A 22,729-nucleotide genomic window follows, 5' to 3' on the forward strand; every position below is an offset into this window, starting at 1 on the left:
TAGATTAGACAAAATACAGCATTTATCTTCCTTAAGCATTATCATGTACAGTATATAATTTTTTTTTATTTACAACATGCTAATGTCATATTGCATACAGAACATACAGAAAAATGCATAAAACAAATACACTTTGACAAAATTTATTATTGGGAAAGCAAAATACAACTTTCTAGAACTGTCACCATTAGCCCTATAAGAAACGCACAGCTTATTTATCAAATATTGTCATTTTGTGAAATAATTCATAATGCTTTTCATTTGGTTCTTTCACCAGCAGATAAATGCAACAAATTTAAAATGGCCATCTGGTCCTGGTGTTAACTGACTTAAAACATTAACTATTCAACAGGTAGACAAACCAACCTGCCATGGCACTTGTGACTGACTGTCTTTTGTATTTTAATGTTGTTGGGGTTTTACTGATCATGTGCTAAAGAAATCTTGTGGTATCATAAGCTTTCTTCATCATGTGATATTAAAGACCCTCAATGAACCATCAATGGAAACTTGTCCACTTGATGACATCACAACATGCCAGTTAAATGCAACCAACACTGTTAAACTTTTCCCTGTAAATTTACAGTAAAATACTGGCAGCTGGGTTGCCAGCCACATTCTGTATTTTTACAGAACCACAACTGTAAAAAGTATTTACAGTGTTGTACTGTAGTTGCCAGATACAGTATCATGCTGTAATTGTATCTTTTTTACAGTGTGTGCTGTAAATATTTACACTTTTAATTTACATTCTTTCAGCTGGGTTGCCAGCAAATTACTGTATTTTTACAGAACTATGACTGTATAAAGTATTATACTGTTATGCCATTTAATTTGACATATTACAACGTGTTATATATTGCAATCAATTGTTTTCTACACAGAATATCTTTTTCCTTAAATCAAGAATTTACTTCCATATCAGTAGTCTCAAATGAAAATAGAAAACAATAGTCTTAGAATATAAAATGTTTATTTCTGATGCAAAGGCCAGAGAAATCCCATTTAAACACATTTTGGCTGAAATGTCAGCTGTACGAAATAAATTGACAGAACCGTTTACAATTAGCAGAACATTATCAATCAAGTGAATGCTACTATTTTTGTATTGCAATTAACAGTACATCATTAACAATGCCTTACTTCCTTTAAGTCCATTTACAGTGGATAGTGGAAGTGTCTAAACAAAGTTCCATTTAAAGTCTGTAAGTTCTCGGAAGAGAGGAAACCTGTGGGTTCACAGTAGTGTCCTTTTTTGCACAACTTGGCCAGTCTTCTTTTAAGTCACTTTCCCCTTTTTGGCTTTTGATCCACGCTCCGGGTTGATGTCAAGAAAGCGTCTACAAGACAGAACAGAAACAAATTATTATGATGATTATGCCTATTTCTAGATATCTCTGTCTCTCTCTTTCTCAATCAGATGTCTTTCAAGAAATTGTCTGGATAATGTTATCACACCAAAATTAACTAGCTGCATGTGGTCAATTCCTGACCTGCAGTGAGGCAACATGTTTCCAAGTGTCATGTAAACAGCAAGAATTATAGAATCGACATAACTGCCATCCAATACATCGCAGAGGACACCGTTTGCTTTAATTTCAGATCGTGAATTTTTATGTTGTTCTATAACTGATTTACAGAATAACAAAGCTTCTAAACTTTGCATAGTGGGAATGTACTTAGCAAAGCTTTCCTTGCCAGATAAATTTTTACCAAGGCAGATGGGGACAGGTTCAACATACTTGAAATTGGCTTTTAAGAAAGACTTTCTCCTCTTATCAGTGTGTAGTGCATGGGTATTACACATCTGAAAAAGATCATCAGTTTTAGAACAACATAAGAATTCTCGATGTTGTAGACATAATGTCTACATCATTCTTGATATCATTTTCAGAAATTCCAAGTGTAGTTAATTTTTCACTTACCCTAGCAAATGAGACTGGGTAATATAGATGTCCTGCAGCCCCTCAATTACCGACTGAATTACAGATGATGGGAGAATGTGCTATGCCTGCAATTTGAGATAAATATTCTATAAAAACAGCATTTCATTTGCATTATCTGGCAATAGTGCAATACGTAACTGATCTTCACCATCATCCCAATCAATAAACGAATCAGACATTGCATTTGAGTCTTCAGTCACATTGCATACTCACCATGTTGCCTCTGTACTGAAAAGTTTAAATGTAGTAAATTATAAAGAAGCCTATCTGCAGAGGAGTTGCAGTGATACCTGGATATATGTGAGGTCAGTGTTGACACAAAAGAATAGCTTTTATTACACTTAAATGGGCAAGACACTCTGGTGCCTTCTTTGATAGAGACCTCAGGTGTAAAATGAAGTTTTTCAAATCACTACATCTTTCCTGACAGACACCAATGTCACAGACTAAAGTTAAAGCCTTACCTCTTTATTGCTCAGCAGATGTATCTGTGTCCCTCTTTTTGTGATCCCTGATCGAGCCTTAAAAGCAGCAAACTTTTTGAATCTGCTGGGGAAACCAGGAATACCACATTTATAATTAGCATTAGGAGCATGACTATGTATTTTCATGTGATGGCAGTATGATAAGATCGATTCAAATGGACTATCACAGAACTGACACCACATCATTGTTGTGAACAAGTGAATTATAACTTTAAGGCTAAGAACTTACGTTAGCACTCAGACGATCTTCATCAGATGACTCAGCCTGAAATTAAAAATGAATCGAAAATCAAACGCAGGTCGTGCGAATGGCATGATACATGTTTACCTTTCAAAATATATCACAAAGTTCATTGGTGAATAGATGAGAACAGACTGAACTATTCACTCGTGTTTTAACCTACGTGTGTTACATGGCTAAGCTAAGTTGAATCACATCGCGCCGAAAGACAGCAATTTATCTTTGGCATTATAATTTCGATATCTTATGTTCAATCGTCATAAACGACAGGATTAACACACCGATCCAAAATATTCTTGATAACGTAACACTATTGTTCCCAAAATCAGTCCACTGGTGCTAACAGTTCAGAAATGTAATCGAATAAAACAACTGTGTCTTACCGTGTCAATGCTCAGTCAAAGAATCCATCTGCTACCAACTTCATTTCTCTTCGACACGGACAAAATGTATTTCCCCAATCTTCTTGCGGCATTATCATCTAATTTTCACAGGTAGTCTCTCAAAGTTGTAATGTCACAGGCAGCTGTAGATTAAAAGGCGAACTCGCTGCTCAAATAAAAAAAAAGAATCACGACGAAACGACTAGCATGTGTTCATAAAGTAGCCTATGTAGCGTTAAGCTTATGTTGTTCATATGAATAACAAATTAAGTGCTTCAGCGGCAACAGATGTGTGCTCACATTTAAAAAAATTGAGCGCGAAGGAAATCAATCCCACAATGCAAAGCATTCACAGCCCGATACTGTATTACAAATTTTGCGTGCTGAAAACAGAATAATACTGTACATTTACAGCCATTCTGTTAAATATACAGTCTCAAACTGTTTTATATAAATACAGTACAATACTGTTAGAAATTGCCTGTAAATTTACAGAAAAGTTTTACAGTGAACGTCACACTGCAGGAAGCAAGCCATACAATGATCACCTACAGCTATCAGCAGATAACAGTCACATGACACAAACAACCATCAAGCTGCACAAAAGAACCTACCAAGAGTCTTTTCAATGTTTATTATTGCATTTTCAATGCATTTTTCAATAACTTTAGGTCTATGTAAGAAGTAGAAGTAGATTTTACAACAGGTAGATTTTACTTAATTTAAGGTATGAAAAGCATATTTATAGCATACTGGATAATGCAGCTTTACTTGTACATTGCATTTCTATAAAAGAGTTAGATTATCTCAATGATTTAGCTATAAAGCTATATGTAACCTTTTTCGTATCATTAATTCCATTAATCAAAAATTCCAATCATGCAGTAATGACAGTATCACCAAGGGGACACAGCCTGGCTGCATTAAAAACAGTTAACTCTTCCTATGGTACAATTGCTGTGATTTTTACGTGAAACATATTACAATTAATTTGAGCAATACGGATAACAGCAAATGCATTGGTTTACTTTATTTCACAATGTGATTATTACTTAAGTTAAACTTAAAAACCGTGACCTAAATGTTATGTTTCGTTAGGTTATGCAGAGACATTTGGAAGAAATAAAATTAGGTTAAACAATTGGAATAAATGTTGGGATGTCAGAACGCAAGTGCATACGCCGATTTAACGTTTTCTAGAGCAATAGTACAAATGGACGAAGCAGGTGCACACGACATAGCGCTGGATTCAATGGATGTTCTGTATTGCCTGTATTTAATGGGTATTCTGTATTGTAAAAGCTTGCAGCGTGCATTATTGTATTATAGTGTGTGATTCTTTTAGTAACGTTAGTCATTGACGCGCGGTGTACATAAAAGATGAAAGAACACTATCTTCGTTGCAATGATGATCGCTTAGTGGATGAAGGCTTAAATCTAGCTGGTTTCGATCCTACTCATTTCAGCCATTTTATGGTAAGGCTGATGTAAGATTTCTTCGCACGAGGTTACAATAACTGCATACACTGAAAACTAGCTTGTGGGTGCTATAGTGGATTGTACCACCTCTTATTACACGGGGGATTTTTGATCCCTCGCATAAACACAGTTCGAAACATAAAAATGCACTTTAAATCGAGATATAATTCAGTGTTGTCATAGTAATACAGATATATAAATACATTTTATTAACAACAAACACAAGACACGCCCAGTTCACGTGTTAAGGAAACTCGAGGCCGTTCCCCCCACAACGAATCTCTTCTTGGTCCAACGAACTCACAGACAGCATCTGCGCCTCCTGCATGCATGGTACCACCGGCCACATCACATTTCGATCAGACTTCATGTGCCATACCTGTGTGTGTTTAAACCATCAGTTCATACAAGGGGAGATACTAACAAAACCTCTGATAGTTCTTTCCTTATTGGTCCCTTATAAGGTAAGATGATTTTATTTGTGCCGATTTATTATCACGATGAAAGGACGGCTGCGCAATCAGATTCAGAGTGCATGATGAAACCTCGCACATGGGTGACATAGTAAATTTGGGCGGGGGGAGAATTTAAGTCACTTACAAATCTAGGATGTATTTGACTACTTATACATAATATTTATTGTTAGTTCAGTAAAACAATATAATCAATTACCTGGTAATGCCTACGAGCGTAAATTAGACGCACAGACGCAAACATAATTTCACCTTTTTCTGTATACCTGACTGCTTTATAGGCTAGCTTTATGTCCCAATGTAAAACGATCCAAATGTTTTACTCGCATTATGGTTATTGAATAAGCGTTTTGTACCAGTAACACATCGAAGATTTAACAACGAGGGGGAAACAGTGTTTTACTGGCGAATGCGTTAGAAAATGCAGCCCTTAAGATATCAAGTGATCACGTGAGCTGAGCTTGAGCCGACCACGGAGCATCACTCCGTTGTCACACTCGTGGTAAACTGCACGACGTATAAACAACATAATTCGTGACACAAACACTATTTTGGTAACGGAATCGCCCTTAATCTATATTCTAGTGTCCCTTGTACGATTCAGCGTTTGTATCTGGGGCGCTGCGTCCACGCGACTGCTGGAGCTGATGCGCTAGTGCGCTCTTGTCTGTTTGGGTGCGTATGCAAATGAACGTACCTCGTGCTCCGGATAGGGGCTAAATAATTTAGACTTGAAATATGATGATGTTCGGAACGTTCTTGGTCGGTTTAAATGTCATTTGCTGTCACAGAGAATAAGCTGTGATGTGTGTAGTGGCAAACTCGCATTTTACTCTTATTGTAAACATGGTTATGTGACAAATAACGACCTATTTTACGGGACAAGATGTCATCTGTGTGACTTTTAACAAATGTTTCGTCTGAAATAGGAGATATTACACCTGTCTCTGGGAAACTAAAGGGGGAGGAGGCCCGCGCTTTTCAGCCATACAGAAGGTCTTGCTGTCTGTCAATAACTTTGAGCGTTCGTTTGTCCTGACATGCGATTGGCTAATGTCTGTAGAGGGCGGGTTTTTGGAGAGCATGTGGTTGCAGTCGCATACAACAACACCGTTTAAATGAATTACTAGTTCAAAACAATCTAATAAAAGGATCAGGATCAAATGGGAAACGGTGTGAAACTTTGATTGCAACTAAACTTTCTTATAGTTGTTAACAAGTAACTAGTTGCAATCCAAGTGATACATTGCATCATATAAGTGGAATTGACATCCGTCTTGTTTCTGTACCTCTTTCTTTGTACCTCATAGGAAGCTTATACTACAAAATGAGAAGATAAACATTTCAACCCACACGTTCCTGCATTCACTAAATCCAATTTTTGACCTGCTTTTAACCTTTTGACACAAATCTACCCACTGCTGAGGGTGTACAAGAATATCTCTCTCCCCATCTGCAAAAAATACATTTTTCAAATGCCCAAAAACAGCAAAACAGTCAAGAGAGAGATTGACGATGACGAAGTTACGGAATCTGTCAAAGACTTGCTCTCCAATGAAGATACATGTGAGGACTCTTTCAAGAAAAGCTCTCTGACAGTGGGTGATGTTACTCAGAAAAAAGAGCGGGATGCTGAGGAGGGTTCGGAGGAAGAAGAGGAGGAAGAGGAGGAGAGGCCTGCGTGGAGCAGCAAGCTGCAGTACATCCTCGCCCAAGTCGGCTTTTCAGTGGGTCTGGGCAACGTATGGAGGTTTCCCTATTTGTGCCAGAAAAATGGCGGAGGTAGGTTTCTCTATACAGGCATAATAAACTCAAAATGAGTCAAACGTCCACAATGGTAAATGCCTGTTGTATAAAGACACTTAACGTCTAACAATGTAGCAGTAAAATAACATGAAAATATACACTAAAAAATAAATGATCATCATTATCTTAATATATACTCTATAAACAAACAATTGGCAAGACTTGCATACTTATTTAATAGAATGTTTCACTGAAATCTACATGAACTGCAATGAATAGTATATAAGGGAAAAATATTTACGAGTTTGTGTATCAGGAATTGGCCTTTGACATCTATTTCATTTACAAAACCAAGTGTCTGGAAACCAAGTGTCTGGAAAAGAAATTTTGTTTAAAGTCCTATTATTTTTAGCACCGAAAGTGAGACATGCTTCTCACCTCATTTGTATGTTGTATACTGTGTATTTCCTCTATAATGGAGTTTGCATGTTTGCATGTGTCAACAGGAAGGACTTCTCAAAGTGTGCGTGTTTTTGCCATGCAAAGGTCTTTCTCGATCAAAAAAATACCAACATTTCACAGAATTAGAATAACAGCAGAATTACAGCACGTTTCATATAACAAACTGACACATGTTCAGTAAAAACAACCAAAGGTACTTCATAAAGAAATCATTGTTTAAACTAGATAGCTATGTTTGGCCTAGGTCACTGCAATAAGAGCAGTAACCAAATGACAATAAACTAATCAATATGTTGTGCTGAGTCACAGATGTGCAGTTGATCATGATGTATAGTGTCACATTAACAGGGCGGGCAATTTCATGAAACGCTTTCCTTATGGAAGATAATACAAGGTTATTTTACCCGTCTGTGATTATACAAATCTCCTTAATGTCAAATCAGATTACATCTGCTTACACTGACAACAGCGACATGCAATAGGTATCACTCATGCCTCTGCCTTATTCCGTTTATTTCATCTTCATTTGCAAAAGACAGTCTAATAATGAGTTTACGGTATGAGACAAAAAGAGAGATATAAATGTAAACAGCTGTATATAAAAACAGTAGAAGTGTATGGGATGTCACCATTTAGATGCTAAAAGTAAATGTGTGAGACACCATGCCAGCTTGTCACTTTGTCTATATGAGTGTTTGACCTAAACTCCACAACCCTGCTGGGTTTTGTTTTCCAGGTTGTTATAAGTAACTGTGGCCACCCTGCTGTGCAGATCTGTAATTAGATTAAATAGGCCACTGTGTGTGTCATGTCTGTCGATGTCTTTCAGACGGGGTAACAGAAACACAGCACTGCACAATCTGTGTGCCATCTAAATGACAGGACAATCTGTCCTTAAGGAAACCCACCCTACAACGTTTTTCTGCTCCGTTCTGCCAGATGTCATCTCATGCGCAACCTGTGAATTCACTTTTACTGCAGCTTCATGTCACTAAATAGAAGAAAACATCGAATTTCAGAAATAACTGTCTTTGAATCTCTCTGTGTGTAACAGCACATGACAACTACATGGTAGAAACTCTGCACATGAGCATCAAGCCTGCAGTACTCTTAAAGTAAAGCCATTGTATTACTGTTATTCCTCACCATGAAGGAATGTTCTGATGCTACTGGCAATGCTTGAATCATCTCTGATGTTCCTTTATTCACATTTATAATGGCACACATTGTACATTGTAAGTTCAGGTTTATGTTTAAGTTCAAACAATAAAACTAGAGATGCACTGAAGTATCAACTAAAGTTTGATCGATAATCAGAATATTGAATATATGGTAAAACAGGTAAATATAACTGTGAAGATATATTTACCTGATGAAGATCGTACAATGTCTTTGCATAATCTAACATTTTGCTCTGGGTAAAACAAATACTTCAGAAAAAAAATGTATTCTGTACAAACATAGTTCTTAAAATGATGTGTAAAAAATATTGCAAATTGATGCAATATGCCCCAAAAGACAAATTTAAAATGGTTAAAAGGTATTTTTAGGCATGATGTGGTACTGTATAGATCGCTATCAGTCAATGGCTGTCTATCAAATCGCTTTGGCAAATCGATACTGTCGGTGCTTCCCCAAATAAAACCAAGGTTCAATAATAAAATAGTTTTACAGTAGGTATATCTGTTATTTTAACAATTTAAAACTTATTTGTGAATTACTTTGCCTGAAAAGTATGCTTATGCTACTTGGTTAGATATTTCATCTTCCGTTGCTTAAGCCATATCAGTTGTTAGTGTGACATCAATTAGTAAGCAATGCTGATCCAGTGCAGGTCCAGACTTAGAGGAACTTCCTGTTAACACTAGACAATTAAATTGTCAAATATCTTTAAGATTTAATTATATATGCAAGAATTAAAAATGATATAAATAAAAATGAAACCTTAAGTGCTTATAGACTAGTGTTTACATCTAGCGAAGTGGTCTATATAATTACAATATATTTGTAACAAATGATCCCCTCTCTTGCAGGAGCATACCTGATTCCTTACTTCATTCTGCTGGTGGTGATAGGGATCCCTCTCTTCTTTCTTGAACTAGCTGTGGGCCAGCGTATCCGTCGGGGCAGCATCGGAGTGTGGAACTACATCAGCCCACGCCTTGGCGGGATTGGCTTCGCCAGCTGTTTGGTGAATATCAGACTGTTCTTTCACGGAGACATGTTGTTTCAAGCGCATTGTGAAAATAGCCAGAGACAGGCCCTGTCTTTTCCCCGGGGGAGAGGCAACAAATTAGGCCATTAAAAGACTTGCCCCTGCATATGCTGCATTTCACTGTCTCTTCTTATTGCAGGTGTGCTTCTTTGTGGCTCTCTATTATAATGTCATCATCGGCTGGAGCCTGTTCTACTTTTCACAGTCTTTCCAACAGCCTCTTCCATGGCATGAATGTCCCCTGGTCAAAAACCAAACCAACACATGTAAGACAATACATCCATGTATGCAATAACACAATATTTATGTTAAGATGCTGTATGAAAGCGGCAAGTCTCAATGAATGTGTCAGACTTAACTTTCCTGTTATCGCGTAGATGTCGAACCAGAGTGTGAGAAAAGCTCGGCCACTACATTCTATTGGTATCGTGTGGCCCTGGACATCTCTGACTCCATCTCAGAGGGAGGAGGACTTAACTGGAAGATGACTTTATGTCTACTGTTTGCGTGGACGCTGGTGTGTCTCGCTATGATCAAGGGCATCCAGTCTTCTGGAAAGGTAAGAAACGTCCATTGACTGTATACTGTATGCATTAAAGGGACAGTTCACCCCAAATTTTAAATTCTGTCATCATCATGACTGAGTTGTTCCAAATCTGTATACATTTCTTTGTTCTGATGAACACAGAGAAATATATTTAGAAGAATGCTTGTAACCAAACAGTGGTGGCCAAGAACTTTTTGGTTACAAATATATTTCTCTGTGTTCATTTACAAGTTCACCCACAAATCAGATGTATACAGAATTTCCATTTTTTTGTAAACTGTTCCATTAATACCTTTTCATGTGCTTCCTCAATAATGATAATAGTTATACTAAGAAACCTTTTAACAAGAATTTACATACTGTAATTTTGTTTGAGAACAAAAACAGAGTAGCATTTGTTGCCTTGGTTTTGTGTGCACATCCTGCAAATAGTTATTTGGTGCTTTAAGCAGTACATTTCAGCTACAATTACTGGCGTTTGATGACACTGTAGTGTAGAATTAGAGGTAAAAGGGCTCCACAGGAAGAGGTGTAGATGGATTAAATAGACTGTTGTGAAACTTCTTCATGCATCATATTTAGGGAGCCACAGAGAAATTGTGTCTTTTAATCATGTAAGGGATAGTTTAAGGTTGATCTTGATGAAGAAGCGAACAACCAGTAACCTTTTAAACATACATTTACATTTATGTACATGCTTTTATCCCAAATGGTACATTTGTGGTTTACATGTCATGTGTTACCCGACAATCAAACCTTTGCAACCTTTGCATTGCTAAAGCAATGCTTCACCAGTCGGGGTACATCATTTGCATAATGGTCATAAAGTAAAAGCATGTGGCATAGCTTTTTGTTTATGTATTTAGGTTATGTATTTTTTCTTTTTAAATTAAAGGTTCGATAATAAATCAAATTCTGTCTGTTTTTCTGCCTTACATAAACACTTGTTAAGTTTAACTGAATACAGGGATTAGGTTAAGCATTAATCATTAAGTGCTAAATTATCCACTTTGTTAGATTGAACATTATGAAATTATGTTTAAGGTGTGTCTTTATTAGTGAATGGTTGTACTGAAGTCAAAGAACAGCAACCGTTCCCAGCACCCCAAGGTTGTGAGTCACACATGATCCGCGCGGCAACATCAATACAAGATTTTAACACCGTAAAGCTCTATTATTGTACATGCTTGGACAAATAAGCTTTTAGTTATGATGTTCCTCGACAAAACCACATACAGCGTTAACATTTTTATTCTTAGGAAGATATCCTGAAGTGGTTTGTTGTATTGTCAAGATTGCTCAGACAGGCAGCGAACATTTATCGAAAAATCGAATGCGTTTAGTTGATTATAAACAACACACAATAAATAAATAAATAAAAAAGCTTTTAAGGAAAATGTTTGTTATTTGTGTACAGTACATAACACCATTTATAAGTGTGAATAATGTTTTACAGATTTAAATCTTAAATCACTTTGCTGCCCCCTATGTATTAAAAGGGCTGCTGCGGCTTTAAAAAACTTGCACGGGGTAAAAAGGTGCATACTAGTACAAAACATGAATTTACCGCTTTGACAATTTGCATCTTACTTGTTACAGGTCATGTACTTCAGCTCTCTGTTCCCCTATGTGGTACTTATTTGCTTCCTGGTTCGTGCTTTCCTTCTAAAAGGCTCTGTGGACGGGATCGCCCACATGTTCACCCCCAAGGTAAGACCCTAAAACACAAGATGAATGGGTGAGCAGATGCTAATTCTGCCCTCTTGGCTTTCATCCCGACACCATCAACCCAAAGACACATTACAACCATTAGACCAATTTACTCCTCATGCTCTGCTTTATAAACCAGCAATGAATCCAATTTATTCAAAATCATGTTAATCGTTCATTACTAATTCCCATGTGTATCCCTCGAATCAGTTCGTTGGAGAACAGTAAATGTATCTATGGAAACAAAACCCCCTGCCAGATTTCCCAGAATGCATTCGTATTGTGATACAATAACAAAAGCCTCTTGTAGAACAGCGGAATGAGAGAGACCTTTATTTTGTTAAAACTTAAGGTTTTCTTGGTCTAGTATGTCTGACTGAAGGTGCCTGGTGCATTAAAGTATTTAACATAATAAACTTAAACTTCAATCTTCTCACAGCTGGAAATCATGCTGGAATCAAAAGTGTGGCGTGAAGCTGCCACGCAGGTCTTTTTTGCCCTGGGTCTCGGTTTCGGTGGCGTGATTGCTTTTTCCAGCTACAACAAGCGAGACAACAACTGCCACTTTGATGCTGTGCTGGTGTCCTTTATTAACTTCTTCACCTCAGTGTTGGCCACACTGGTCGTGTTCGCCGTGCTGGGCTTCAAAGCCAACATCATGAACGCCAAATGTGTGGAAATGTGAGTTCAAAAATTAAGCCTAGAAGAATTAAGACCAATTGGTTGTTTGTTTTCTAATATTTTAACAGTTAATACCTTCTAATTCTTACCCTGTAGTTGGACTGTGTTTTTTGGTGCATTTCAGGAACACAAAAAAGATTTTTGCTCTCCTTGGCAAAGAAATAAATCCCAGCTTGATCCCACACCATATTAACTTTAGTCAGGTTAGCCCTGAGGACTACCAGCAAATGACCACCATTATCCGGGGTGTGATGGAAAACGATTACCCACGCCTAGGTTTAGCCAACTGCGACATCAAAGAGGAGCTGAACAAGGTGAGGAGGAGCGTGAAGTGAACTGATACACTGAAGGGAAACATTAGAGACAGCTGATATGCACAAACTTTCCATGGAATTTAACCCTGGAGGACACACACTCACTTGACATTTGCTACAATGCTGTATGAAAAGTTTCAAAATATGCATTAATAAAACAATATTATCAAGACTAACTGTTGTAAAGAAAAGAAAGATCAAAGGGATAGTTTACTCCCCAAACTTTGTGTCCATACAATCGAAGTCAATGGGGTTTGGTTACTAATGTTCTCAGAAGTATAACTTTTTTGTTGCAACGAATTTAATCTTATTTTTGAGTGAACCAAACCTTCACTCACAAGGCATGAGATTTATGTCTTTGATAATCTCAGATATGTACACTGCAGAAGTGTCTGCCACTGTACATAACCATCTTATTGGTCTGAAGACTAGTTTTTCCCTGTCTGGGTATGGTCGGAGATGTGTGGGAGATCCACAGCACTGCATGATGAAACAAATGGAAATATAGGTGTGTCAGAGCTGATACTATAATCTCTCTCCTTCATTCACACGAAACCACACACAGAATTTCAAAACAACAATAAATTGCAGACTTCTTCTCAATTATCTACAGGACGAGTTGTGCATCTCATGTGTGCGGCTGTGTGTGTGTATGTATTTTACACGTGTTATTCTTAATCCATGCTAGAACACTAAAAGATTTTGAATGTGTTCACTTATAGGCAGTGCAGGGTACAGGATTGGCCTTCATCGCCTTCACTGAAGCTATGACCCATTTCCCAGCTTCACCTTTTTGGTCGGTCATGTTCTTTCTTATGTTGGTTAATCTGGGATTGGGCAGCATGTTCGGGACCATCCAGGGCATCCTCACGCCCATTGTGGACACCTTTAAAGTGCGGAAGGAATACCTTACAGGTAAGATAAAGCCAGCCATGATACCAAAATTCTGTAGACAGTTTTATTGTTCACAAATATATAGTAAACTGTCACAAACATATAGGATGTTAATACTGTCACCCAGGCATTTTCATAAATATTATTAAAGTACTACCAGGCCTTTGAAGGAATAATTGAAACGAAAACAAAAAATCCGTCATACTTCAAACTTTTAAATTAAAAACGTATTTAAAACCACACTGACAACCCTATTTTTCTTTCATAAATGAAATTGTATCATACACATGATAGCCATCCAACACAAACATACAACAGAAGTGCAAAAGTGTTACCAGTAACTCTCTACTTTTGCAAAAGAGTTAAAAATACCGCCAAAGGACTTTAGAATGATCTATGTAACGTCAATAATGTTTCCCAAGTCAATTTCAAGAATCACCCTTTCTATTGACATTAACATAAACACCTAAATTCTAAACAACCTGTTCCGATCTTCAGTGTAAAGAAGCTTCTCTTTAACTATACCATGACAATATCAGGAAAAGCCTAATACTGAACAAGTATATCAAAAGCATATTGTACAGTGAAAAGAATCTGCCAATATGCAAAATGTCAGTACGACCTCTTTTTGCACAACTCATGCAGCAAAGGTAAAGTTTTGTTTCCAATAAGCTAAATATCATGCATATGCTTCCTTTGCAGTTGGTTGCTGTGTACTTGCCTTCGGCATCGGTTTAATCTTTGTCCAGCGATCTGGAAACTACTTTGTAGCCATGTTTGATGACTATTCTGCTACTCTTCCTCTCCTCATCGTGGTTCTTCTGGAGAACATCGCTGTAGCTTGGATCTATGGTACAGAGAAGTACGTTACCCAAATATCATCTTTCTTAATGCAGGAGCTGAGCTGTTAGAAAGCTTACAGCGCCCTCTAGTGACTTGAGTCTGGTACGACATATGTAAGGCTTTTGTACATTTCATTAGGAAGTTTTGCACGTAAACAAAAATCTTAAGCACAAGGACCTGAGAGCTTATTACAACAAATTCCTATTTCCCATTTCATATGCTACTCTAAGCCACTATAAAAAGCTTCAATAATAGATTGTGGAGCCTAATCTATCAATCAGAACAGATGCAGAAAAATAAGGATTTGCATTGATTTGATCTCTACACACTCATTTAGGTTCTTTGAGGATTTGAAGGACATGCTTGGGTTCACTCCATATCGATTTTATTACTACATGTGGAAGTTCGTGACACCGGTTCTGCTAATAGGGCTTCTGGTCACAAGCATCATCCAGCTGGGTCTGTCACCACCCAGGTATAGTGCATGGAACCAGCAAATGGTGAGTACTCACCAGTCATATTTAAACTCAATGATATGCTGGTGTTTAGATATTTTTTAGCCTGTTAAAAAGTCGATCTCAACTACTGAATCATTATGAATTCACAGTTTTAAAATGTGGTGTCCCGTGAAGAGCTATTTTATGATCATTATTTTACCCTTATTTAAGTAGTTCTAAGGTCCAGTGTATGAAATGTAGTGACATCTAGTGGTGATGTTGCGAATTGCAACCAGCAACTCACTCCCTTTCGAAGCACTATGGTGGCTGACGCAGGACTAAGATATTGTCACTTTTTCGCTTCTTTGCCAAAGGAGATAACGTTTTTTCAAAACACACTCTATAGAGCATTTTGTCCGTTTAGGTCTACTGTAGAAACAACATTATGATTTCCATCTAAGAGGAACTGCGGTGTGTGTAGATAGAAATAGCTCATTCTAAGGTAATAAAAACATAACGCTTCATTGTGTACGCTCTTTATACACCTCTGAAAACATAGTTATGTATATTATATGGCATTTCTCGTAAAGGTCCAGCGTATAATTTTTGGGATGATCTATTGATAGAAATGCAATACAATATGCGTAGCTATGCCTTCAGAGGTGTATAAAGAACTCACACAATGAAGCATTATGTTTTTATTACCTTAGAATGAGCTATTTCTATCTACACACACCACGGGTCCACTTGCATGTAATTCGCCATGGGATCGCCATTTCGAAAGGGAGGGGTGGAGTGAGCGGTTGGTTGCAATTTGCAACCTTGGCGCTAGATTTCAGTGACTGGAGCTTTAGTAGATCCCCCAAAAAATTACACATGGGACCTTAACACCATCAGTTGTGATCGTAATTAAAAACATACATAAATACTGCGATTCTTTATCCTCAAGTCAGATTTAACTTTATCACAGGATTATGGTGGAATTACTGCTTGAATAATCCAATTGCTTCGTCTATTTTTAGGCTCAAGAACAATCTCTCAGCTACCCACCCTGGGGCCTGGCTGTGTGCATCTCGCTGGTGGTTTTCGCCATACTCCCCGTACCCGTGGTTTTTATTCTGCGCTGTCTGAACATAATTGACGAGAATGCAGGAGGCCTGTCCACCATCTCCTATAAGAAGGGTCGCATTATTAAAGAGACGACACTTCGAACCAGAGAGGAGGAGGAAGGAGATGACGCTAGTCTTCTCCACGCAAAGACGCCAAGTGAAGCTCCCTCACCCATGCCAGCCAACTACCGCAAGCAGAGCAGCCCTCCATCCAGCGCAGACATCATGCTCAACGGTAACTGTGGCACTGGATACGTAATGCCCAATATCACAGACATTCCGGACATGCCCGAATCTGATTTGTGAGACTTTCCGGCTTTGTACTGAGAGGACCAGTCCAGTATAATTTGTCACACGAGGCTATAACTTTGTGCACGTTTCTTACCATTTCATCAATTCAGCTGAAAGCGAGAATCTCATTAACCAATCCGAATCAAGCTCCCTTCCTTGTCGGTCCAGTGGCTTCACTCCACACCCACTTTTTTACATTCTCTTCTCACAGCCATAATCATAGCTCAGATACTGGTCCAGAAAGTTGTGTTATATCTGCATCCAGCACTAACGCACCCTGTCCCATTTCCTCAACTGTCAGCACGCACTTACTCGTCTCTGTATGTCTTTATGGGTCTGTAGACCCCTGGTTTGTGCTCTACTATAGAATGGCTATTTGAACAAAAAGATAATTTTGCAGGGCAGTTGCTATCCAGCAAAAAAACGAGATTAGAAGCAGTTTATTATCTTTGGAAAAGTCTAGAATGTAACGTACGCGTCAAACGTGAACAATATGCAGTACTTTTCTTTGGATGTTGATCATTGTGTGTCAGCTAATGGATTGTATAGAAAAAACAACCCTAATCCATTATTTTAAAACGGTGTGCCTATTGACTTCGCACATGTTAGGACAAAGTAAATGTTGTACATTTATGAATTTCTGTAAATTATGAACAAATTGGAATATAGTTTTGGTACGAAGGGCTTAAAAATCCAGATCGCTGACTTTTATGTTTTGTATGTCTGCTAATGTGCTATCATTGTAACATCATGGGAAAGAGTTTTTAACTCTCCTCCCTCTTCCTGTAAATATTTTTTTCATGAATTTGCTCTATTTACAGTATTTCCTTTCTCAGTATTGCGATTGAAAACATATTCAGACACTGCTTTGCTACGTTCTTGCAGCTGAAACCTGTGCGTGATCTATCAAACTCAAACCTGAGGTCATGAATCAAACAACGTTATGTAAAACTGCAGGGATTTAATATGTGGGATTGAGAGAAAAAACACAGTTGGGTTTAAAACAACTTTATTGTCCTTTTTGATTTGTTTGATCATTGAAAGGTCATTTTCAACAGTAAAAACTACGTAGTGTCTGAAATTAAACGTGTCATACGAAAATTAAAAAACGAAAATGTTAAAACCTTGTGTTACGATCACAAATATTCCGATCACAAAGCAAATGAGTGTAACTGTCATTTTACTGACGTTTCCCTGAATCTTTTAAAAAACTAAAACATTTGAAAGCTAAAAGCAGTGCAAACAATACTATCATACCTATACTCTTGTCATTTAAACAGAGATGATATTGACTGATATTGTCTTATAATTCTCATGACACCTCACTTCAGTGTTAAATCAATCGGCGGGCTTATACAGCCTTGGCGAAGCCCACTCGGTTATTCTCCCTATCAAACACAGTGTAGTACTGCCCAATGAACACATCACCCAGAATCCACAAGGGTCCGGCAGGGGGTGGGATATCCAGGCCCATGAAGCCGCTCAGACAGATCTGCTTTCCAGCCTGGCTCATCTGCAGGCATAAACAGAGAGATTATCTTTGTTATAGGGAGTCGATTTGGTCTACATTCCACATGACATTTGCACGACGACGCATGATTTTGTTTCTGTGACTCACAACGTGACCTTTACCAACACATCCAATTTCACAACTGCGAATGCAAAATATGACATCAAAACAACAGCATCAAGAGGTGACAAAATAAATGACTGACCTTGAGAATGTATTGCTCTCCAGTCAGTGAGTAAGTCTTTCCACCCAGTACGAATGAGATGGTGGGGAGCGTGGGCACTTTGTTACAATCAATCATGTACTGTAGAAAAACATGTCTAGTTAGAGAACATTGAAGGTTTAAGCTGCAGAATTGTTCACTTTACTGTAAATAATGTAAAATATTTGTATAATTTCAACATACTTCTCCTTGGATAAGAGGGATCGCTCCAATAGCCTTCTGCAGGGCTTTGACCTCAGCGGCTGGGCCGGTGATCAGAGAGGTTCCAGTGTCCACGATGGCTTCACATCCATCTTTACACAGAGTCAGCCCACTGCCGATGTTCATGCTACACACAAACATCAAGTTTACTTCCTACTCCGACATCTTGACATAAAAAAATTAACAGGTTTGCTATTCACAAATAGCAAGAAACATGCTAAGCAATTCTCACCTGTCCATGCGAATCTGCCAGTAGGCCTGTCTGCTGATATCAACATAGTTAAAGTCTCCAGTATAATATTTAGGGTCTGTGCCTCCAAGAAGCAGTTCGCCACCAGGCTGAGTGTCAGGGTTCCTGATGGACAAACAAAATAACAACAATCAGAGCTGAATGATAAAATAAATCAATGATCAAAAATAGGACCATAAAGAGATTTAGTCAGTTTAACCTAAACATACCTGTTCAGGTAGAAAGAGAAAATATTCTTCTCCACTTTCTTTTGGCTCATCATCATATCGAAGACGGGAGGGACTCCGTCCACAGCAATGCGAGGATAGGCCATACCAAGTATACCATCGAATTTGGCTGCGATGAAGGCCACTCCCGGCTGCTTGATAGCTTCTCCAAATATCTGGTTCTCAACCTTTATGTCCCCAATCTGAAAGAGAAGCAGCAGATTGGTCTCTTTCTTTGGTCAATTCTGTCAAGTGACAAGACCGTTTAGACATATTCGACTTGTTGATCCCTACCGTGCATGTATCCTGGCTGAGATATCCAGACAAGCTTCCTGATCCATACTGTATGGCAAACTCAGTCCCGTTCTTCACATAGGTGCTTGACTTGCCACTATTGTACTTATGATGAAGCACTATAAGATGAACAATTCAGTTTTAAATAGAATAACACACAATTTCCCACCTGGGAAATTTCTGATATAATTTATAAAATAAAGTAATATAAAATATGTAATAGTAGATGACAAACACAAACAACATGACTGTGCAGCAGCCAAACATACATGTCAGGGACTGTATCTCTAAGTTTTGTTGACTTACAGCATGCAATGTCACTCATAGAACAGTGGATTGAGGGAACCCACAGGTTGGAGGATCCAGTGTCAAATACCACAGTAAAGGACTGGACTGGACTGCCAAGACCGATCTCTCCATAGTACTGAGCCTGTAAACAGAAGCAGTTCATTTATTATTAATAGGAACAGACTGCAATTTTAAGAGAACAGATTTTCTGGAATGGTTTCAGTGCAACTGTGAAATAAGTCACAGCACTTAAATATCTCAATTAATTGTCACAATTTTCTGACTAAATCTAATCTATAAGCACATCAAAGAAAAACAACACTACGTGTTTATTACTAAAGCGGATTGTTGTGGTCAGCTCAAATGAGGTAGACAATGTTAGGAAGCTTGAGTAACAACCTCATGACCAGAATTTTAGAACAGTCTACTGCTGCATAATGCTTTCCATAACAGCTCATGACAGGAAACACACACGCATATTTTTGCTGAATAAAGATGACAGGTTTCATGTTCTTTTTTTTTGCACAGTATCAGTCACGTTTCGCCCAGTGACAGTGAAATGTAATAATCATATGACATGACTGAGCACAAAAAATTGGTGTTGCACTATAGAAAACGCTTGTTCACATACTGTTGCTCCCTGGGGTTACAACCTTGTGCAACCTCATTGGTTAAAGTCACGTTACTCTGAAACCATGGCTTCTTAAGTAATTGAGTAACAACACTTGCATGCCTGAGTTGGAGATTTAGATTACAGAAAACAGCCCAAGAAGAGAAGGAGATTTGGAAATTGACATTTTGCAGTAAAGCCACAGGACTTTGCCACGTGACAGAAAGCAAACCCCAACCACATCAGCGGAAACTGGTTGAAGTGCAAGGAAACAATACTCACATCTAAATAGTTTTTGAGAGTTTCGGGGGTAGGACCATTGCTAGCTGGGAAGCCCAGGTTGTATTTCAGAGGCACAGAACCAGCCACGAGTTCCTCTACAGCTCTGCCGGAATCACTGAGTGTGCGTCTTATGGAGCGAAACTTCGTTAAAGGAATCCTGTGATGAAAGAGACGAAGAAAGCCACCGGTGTGAGCTGTTATCTTGCATTACCACAACATCACCTGAAGCAAACTGCAACTGTTCTCATGCTCTCAAAGCCAGGGCAGGACGCCTACAATATTGTTGAATTTAGGCTATTTTGTATTTGTAGAATATGTAATTTCCATTACAGTGGCATAAAGTTTCACATTTAGCAACTGGCAGACCTCAGATCACATGCTCGCAATGAACTATTCTTAATGTGCTGAACCAGAGTGGAAAAAGCCCAAAAGTCTCTGCTGGATGAAAAAATGCCATTTAAGTAACATTATAAACACATATAAATGAATAAATAAAAACACTTGCTCTGTTTCGGTCATAAATCTAATCAAAACTCGAATCTAAATATATCTTTCTCTTTTACAGTGTAATGATGCGTTTTGGACTTTGATAAGGCAGCGAGACACAATAATAATCGTCCGTATGTGTGTCAAGAGTTTGCTTTGTGCACTCAAAATAAAGCCTACACCATTATTCTAGCAGTCTCATTCTCAAGTCATTGATAACATGTGTTTGTGTTTCGGCCGGTGTATGTCTCGACTGTGTCTGTTAGCTTAAAGGGTTAGTTCACCATTTATTCACCCTCATGAGGTTCAAAAGCTGGAACACAAAAGAAGTTATTTTGAGAAATGTATCAGCAGTTTTGTTCCCATACGAATGGAAGTCAATAGGTCAGTGTTTTAGTTCTTCAAAATACTTGTGTACTGCAGAAGAACGTAAGGTTAATTCATACAGGTTCGGAATGACAGGAGGGTGAGAAAATGATAAAAAATCATTTTGGGGTGACCTCAAGCGAGTTAGACTGGATTAGCAACAGTTGAATTTTAAAGGGCCCTTCATACTGATCTATAAACAACTCGAGGCTTTTGCTGAGTCACAAAGGTCTCGGGAGTCTTTTTGCTCAAGCGGGAGATTCACAACATTTGTGTCAAAGTTGTGATCTTCCTAAAAGAAAACGTTCGTGCATCATGTGGAATACTACATATACTTAAAACAGTAGCGTTTAGGGAGAACAATACTTTGTTAACAATACTAACTGATACAAAAAGGAATCAACAACAACAACAATACAGCGTCTGATCACGAGGCACACTTAATGATTGCGTTAATGTTATTGTTACATTTGCTTGACCTTACCGAACAATCGCGTCGGACGTCCACACAAAGGCAGCAGCTAGAAGCAGGCAGGCGATTCTCATGTTGGCGAAAGCTCAGGACTGTTAACACATCTGAGTGACACTATGAGTTTTGTGTCGTCTGATATTTAGAGCAAACAAAACGACTGCAGTCAGCTGATGCGATGGCGCTGCCGAGCAACTTTTGCTCATGGTCATGTGATGAGACACACGTTGCGTTCATGCACGTCAAGACTGCGCGGTATCCTGCGCAATAACAACCGGGTCGTCTGTTAAAAAACGTGATTTGTCTCATTATTATTTAGTTCATTTAGTTGATTAGATTTGAAAAAAAACAATACCTACAAATGTCAGTGACATAAAAAACATATCTTAAGATACAGTAAAATATATCACGTTTGCTATACTACTTTTTTAAGGAATTTACAAATTTATAGTTTATTTACTTACTATACTAAACTAAAACGCTTCGAAAGATAGGATTAAGTTAATAATATATTTGAGCACACGATACAACTTATTTCATTATGTTTTTAAGATTTCAAGTGTATTCACACTTTATGGTGAGATATTAATATGAATCCATTAAAATAAAAAAATGTACAACATGCCTATATAATGCCTAATGCTGCGTTCCAGACACTCTGGATTTGGAATATACCCGGAAATAACGTTTGGATTGAGGAACAGTAAAGTTCCAGTGAAATAAAAAAATGTCATGAAATATTGCAGCGTTTATTGTAAATAGTTTATCAATGTGGGTCATTCTCTTTTTAAAAACCGGGTGCCCTCATAATCTTTAGTTCAAATCTGAAAATGCTTTTCCTTTTAATGACTATCCATTTTAAATGACGCATGTTAAACGGATTGGGCGGAGCTTCCTTTAACTCCTCCCCTTCAACTTTCAATCTGGTGCCAGTCACATTTTTGAACGGCTGTTTTATACATCCAAATCGCATAGAAGGAAGCCACGCCCACTGTTTACTCATTAAAAATTTCACTCGGAATATCGCCAAAATACAGAAGTAAAAACGATCGCAACTTCAGATTCACGGGGACTTTAAGAGTTTTTAGTAACATCAAAACTTGTGTTACTAATGATTCAGTAGTATTAAAAGATTGAAAAGTATTTATTAACACGATATATTTCCGGGTTGAGGTGGAAAACACAATACAGTACATTTTGACTCGGTTAAGTGTGCCCTCGCAGTTTTACCACTAGAGGGGGGTGTAATCTGGTTAATACACTGGTCTCGTTTTATTCAAGGCGCATT

General features: G+C 38.0%; 2 protein-coding genes and 1 long non-coding RNA gene across 4 annotated transcripts; 1 reads left to right on the forward strand and 2 right to left on the reverse strand.

Moving 5' to 3' along the window:
* Positions 1 to 1,213: 1,213 nt before the first annotated feature.
* On the reverse strand, positions 1,214 to 3,285 carry LOC306899317. Of its 2 annotated transcripts, none has more exons than XR_013787185.1 (5): positions 3,056 to 3,285; positions 2,661 to 2,696; positions 2,411 to 2,492; positions 1,926 to 2,011; positions 1,214 to 1,340 (listed from the first exon to the last, which is right to left on the reverse strand). It is a non-coding gene; the product is annotated as an uncharacterized lncRNA (long non-coding RNA). The 2 variants fall into 2 exon arrangements; XR_013787186.1 differs by having other exon boundaries at positions 2,411 to 2,495.
* Positions 3,286 to 4,818: 1,533 nt separating this feature from the next.
* Positions 4,819 to 17,375, forward strand: slc6a15 (solute carrier family 6 member 15). Its single transcript, XM_079465470.1, has 12 exons — positions 4,819 to 4,998; positions 6,318 to 6,789; positions 9,249 to 9,406; positions 9,570 to 9,696; positions 9,808 to 9,989; positions 11,577 to 11,687; positions 12,127 to 12,368; positions 12,493 to 12,682; positions 13,405 to 13,597; positions 14,279 to 14,438; positions 14,757 to 14,919; positions 15,879 to 17,375. Exons 2-12 carry the CDS (start codon positions 6,483 to 6,485, stop codon positions 16,269 to 16,271), a joined length of 2,226 nt encoding a protein of 741 aa, XP_079321596.1. The 5' UTR covers positions 4,819 to 4,998; positions 6,318 to 6,482; the 3' UTR covers positions 16,272 to 17,375.
* On the reverse strand, positions 17,249 to 21,726 carry ctsd (cathepsin D). Its single transcript, XM_079465471.1, has 9 exons — positions 21,457 to 21,726; positions 20,121 to 20,277; positions 19,247 to 19,370; positions 18,941 to 19,059; positions 18,650 to 18,849; positions 18,423 to 18,545; positions 18,173 to 18,317; positions 17,972 to 18,070; positions 17,249 to 17,769 (listed from the first exon to the last, which is right to left on the reverse strand). The coding sequence occupies exons 1-9, from the start codon at positions 21,516 to 21,518 to the stop codon at positions 17,608 to 17,610; spliced, it is 1,191 nt and encodes a 396-aa protein (XP_079321597.1). The 5' UTR covers positions 21,519 to 21,726; the 3' UTR covers positions 17,249 to 17,607.
* Positions 21,727 to 22,729: the final 1,003 nt, after the last annotated feature.

This window comes from Barbatula barbatula, assembly GCF_947034865.1.
Source record: "Barbatula barbatula genome assembly, chromosome: 10".
Taxonomy (NCBI): Eukaryota; Metazoa; Chordata; class Actinopteri; order Cypriniformes; family Nemacheilidae; genus Barbatula; species Barbatula barbatula.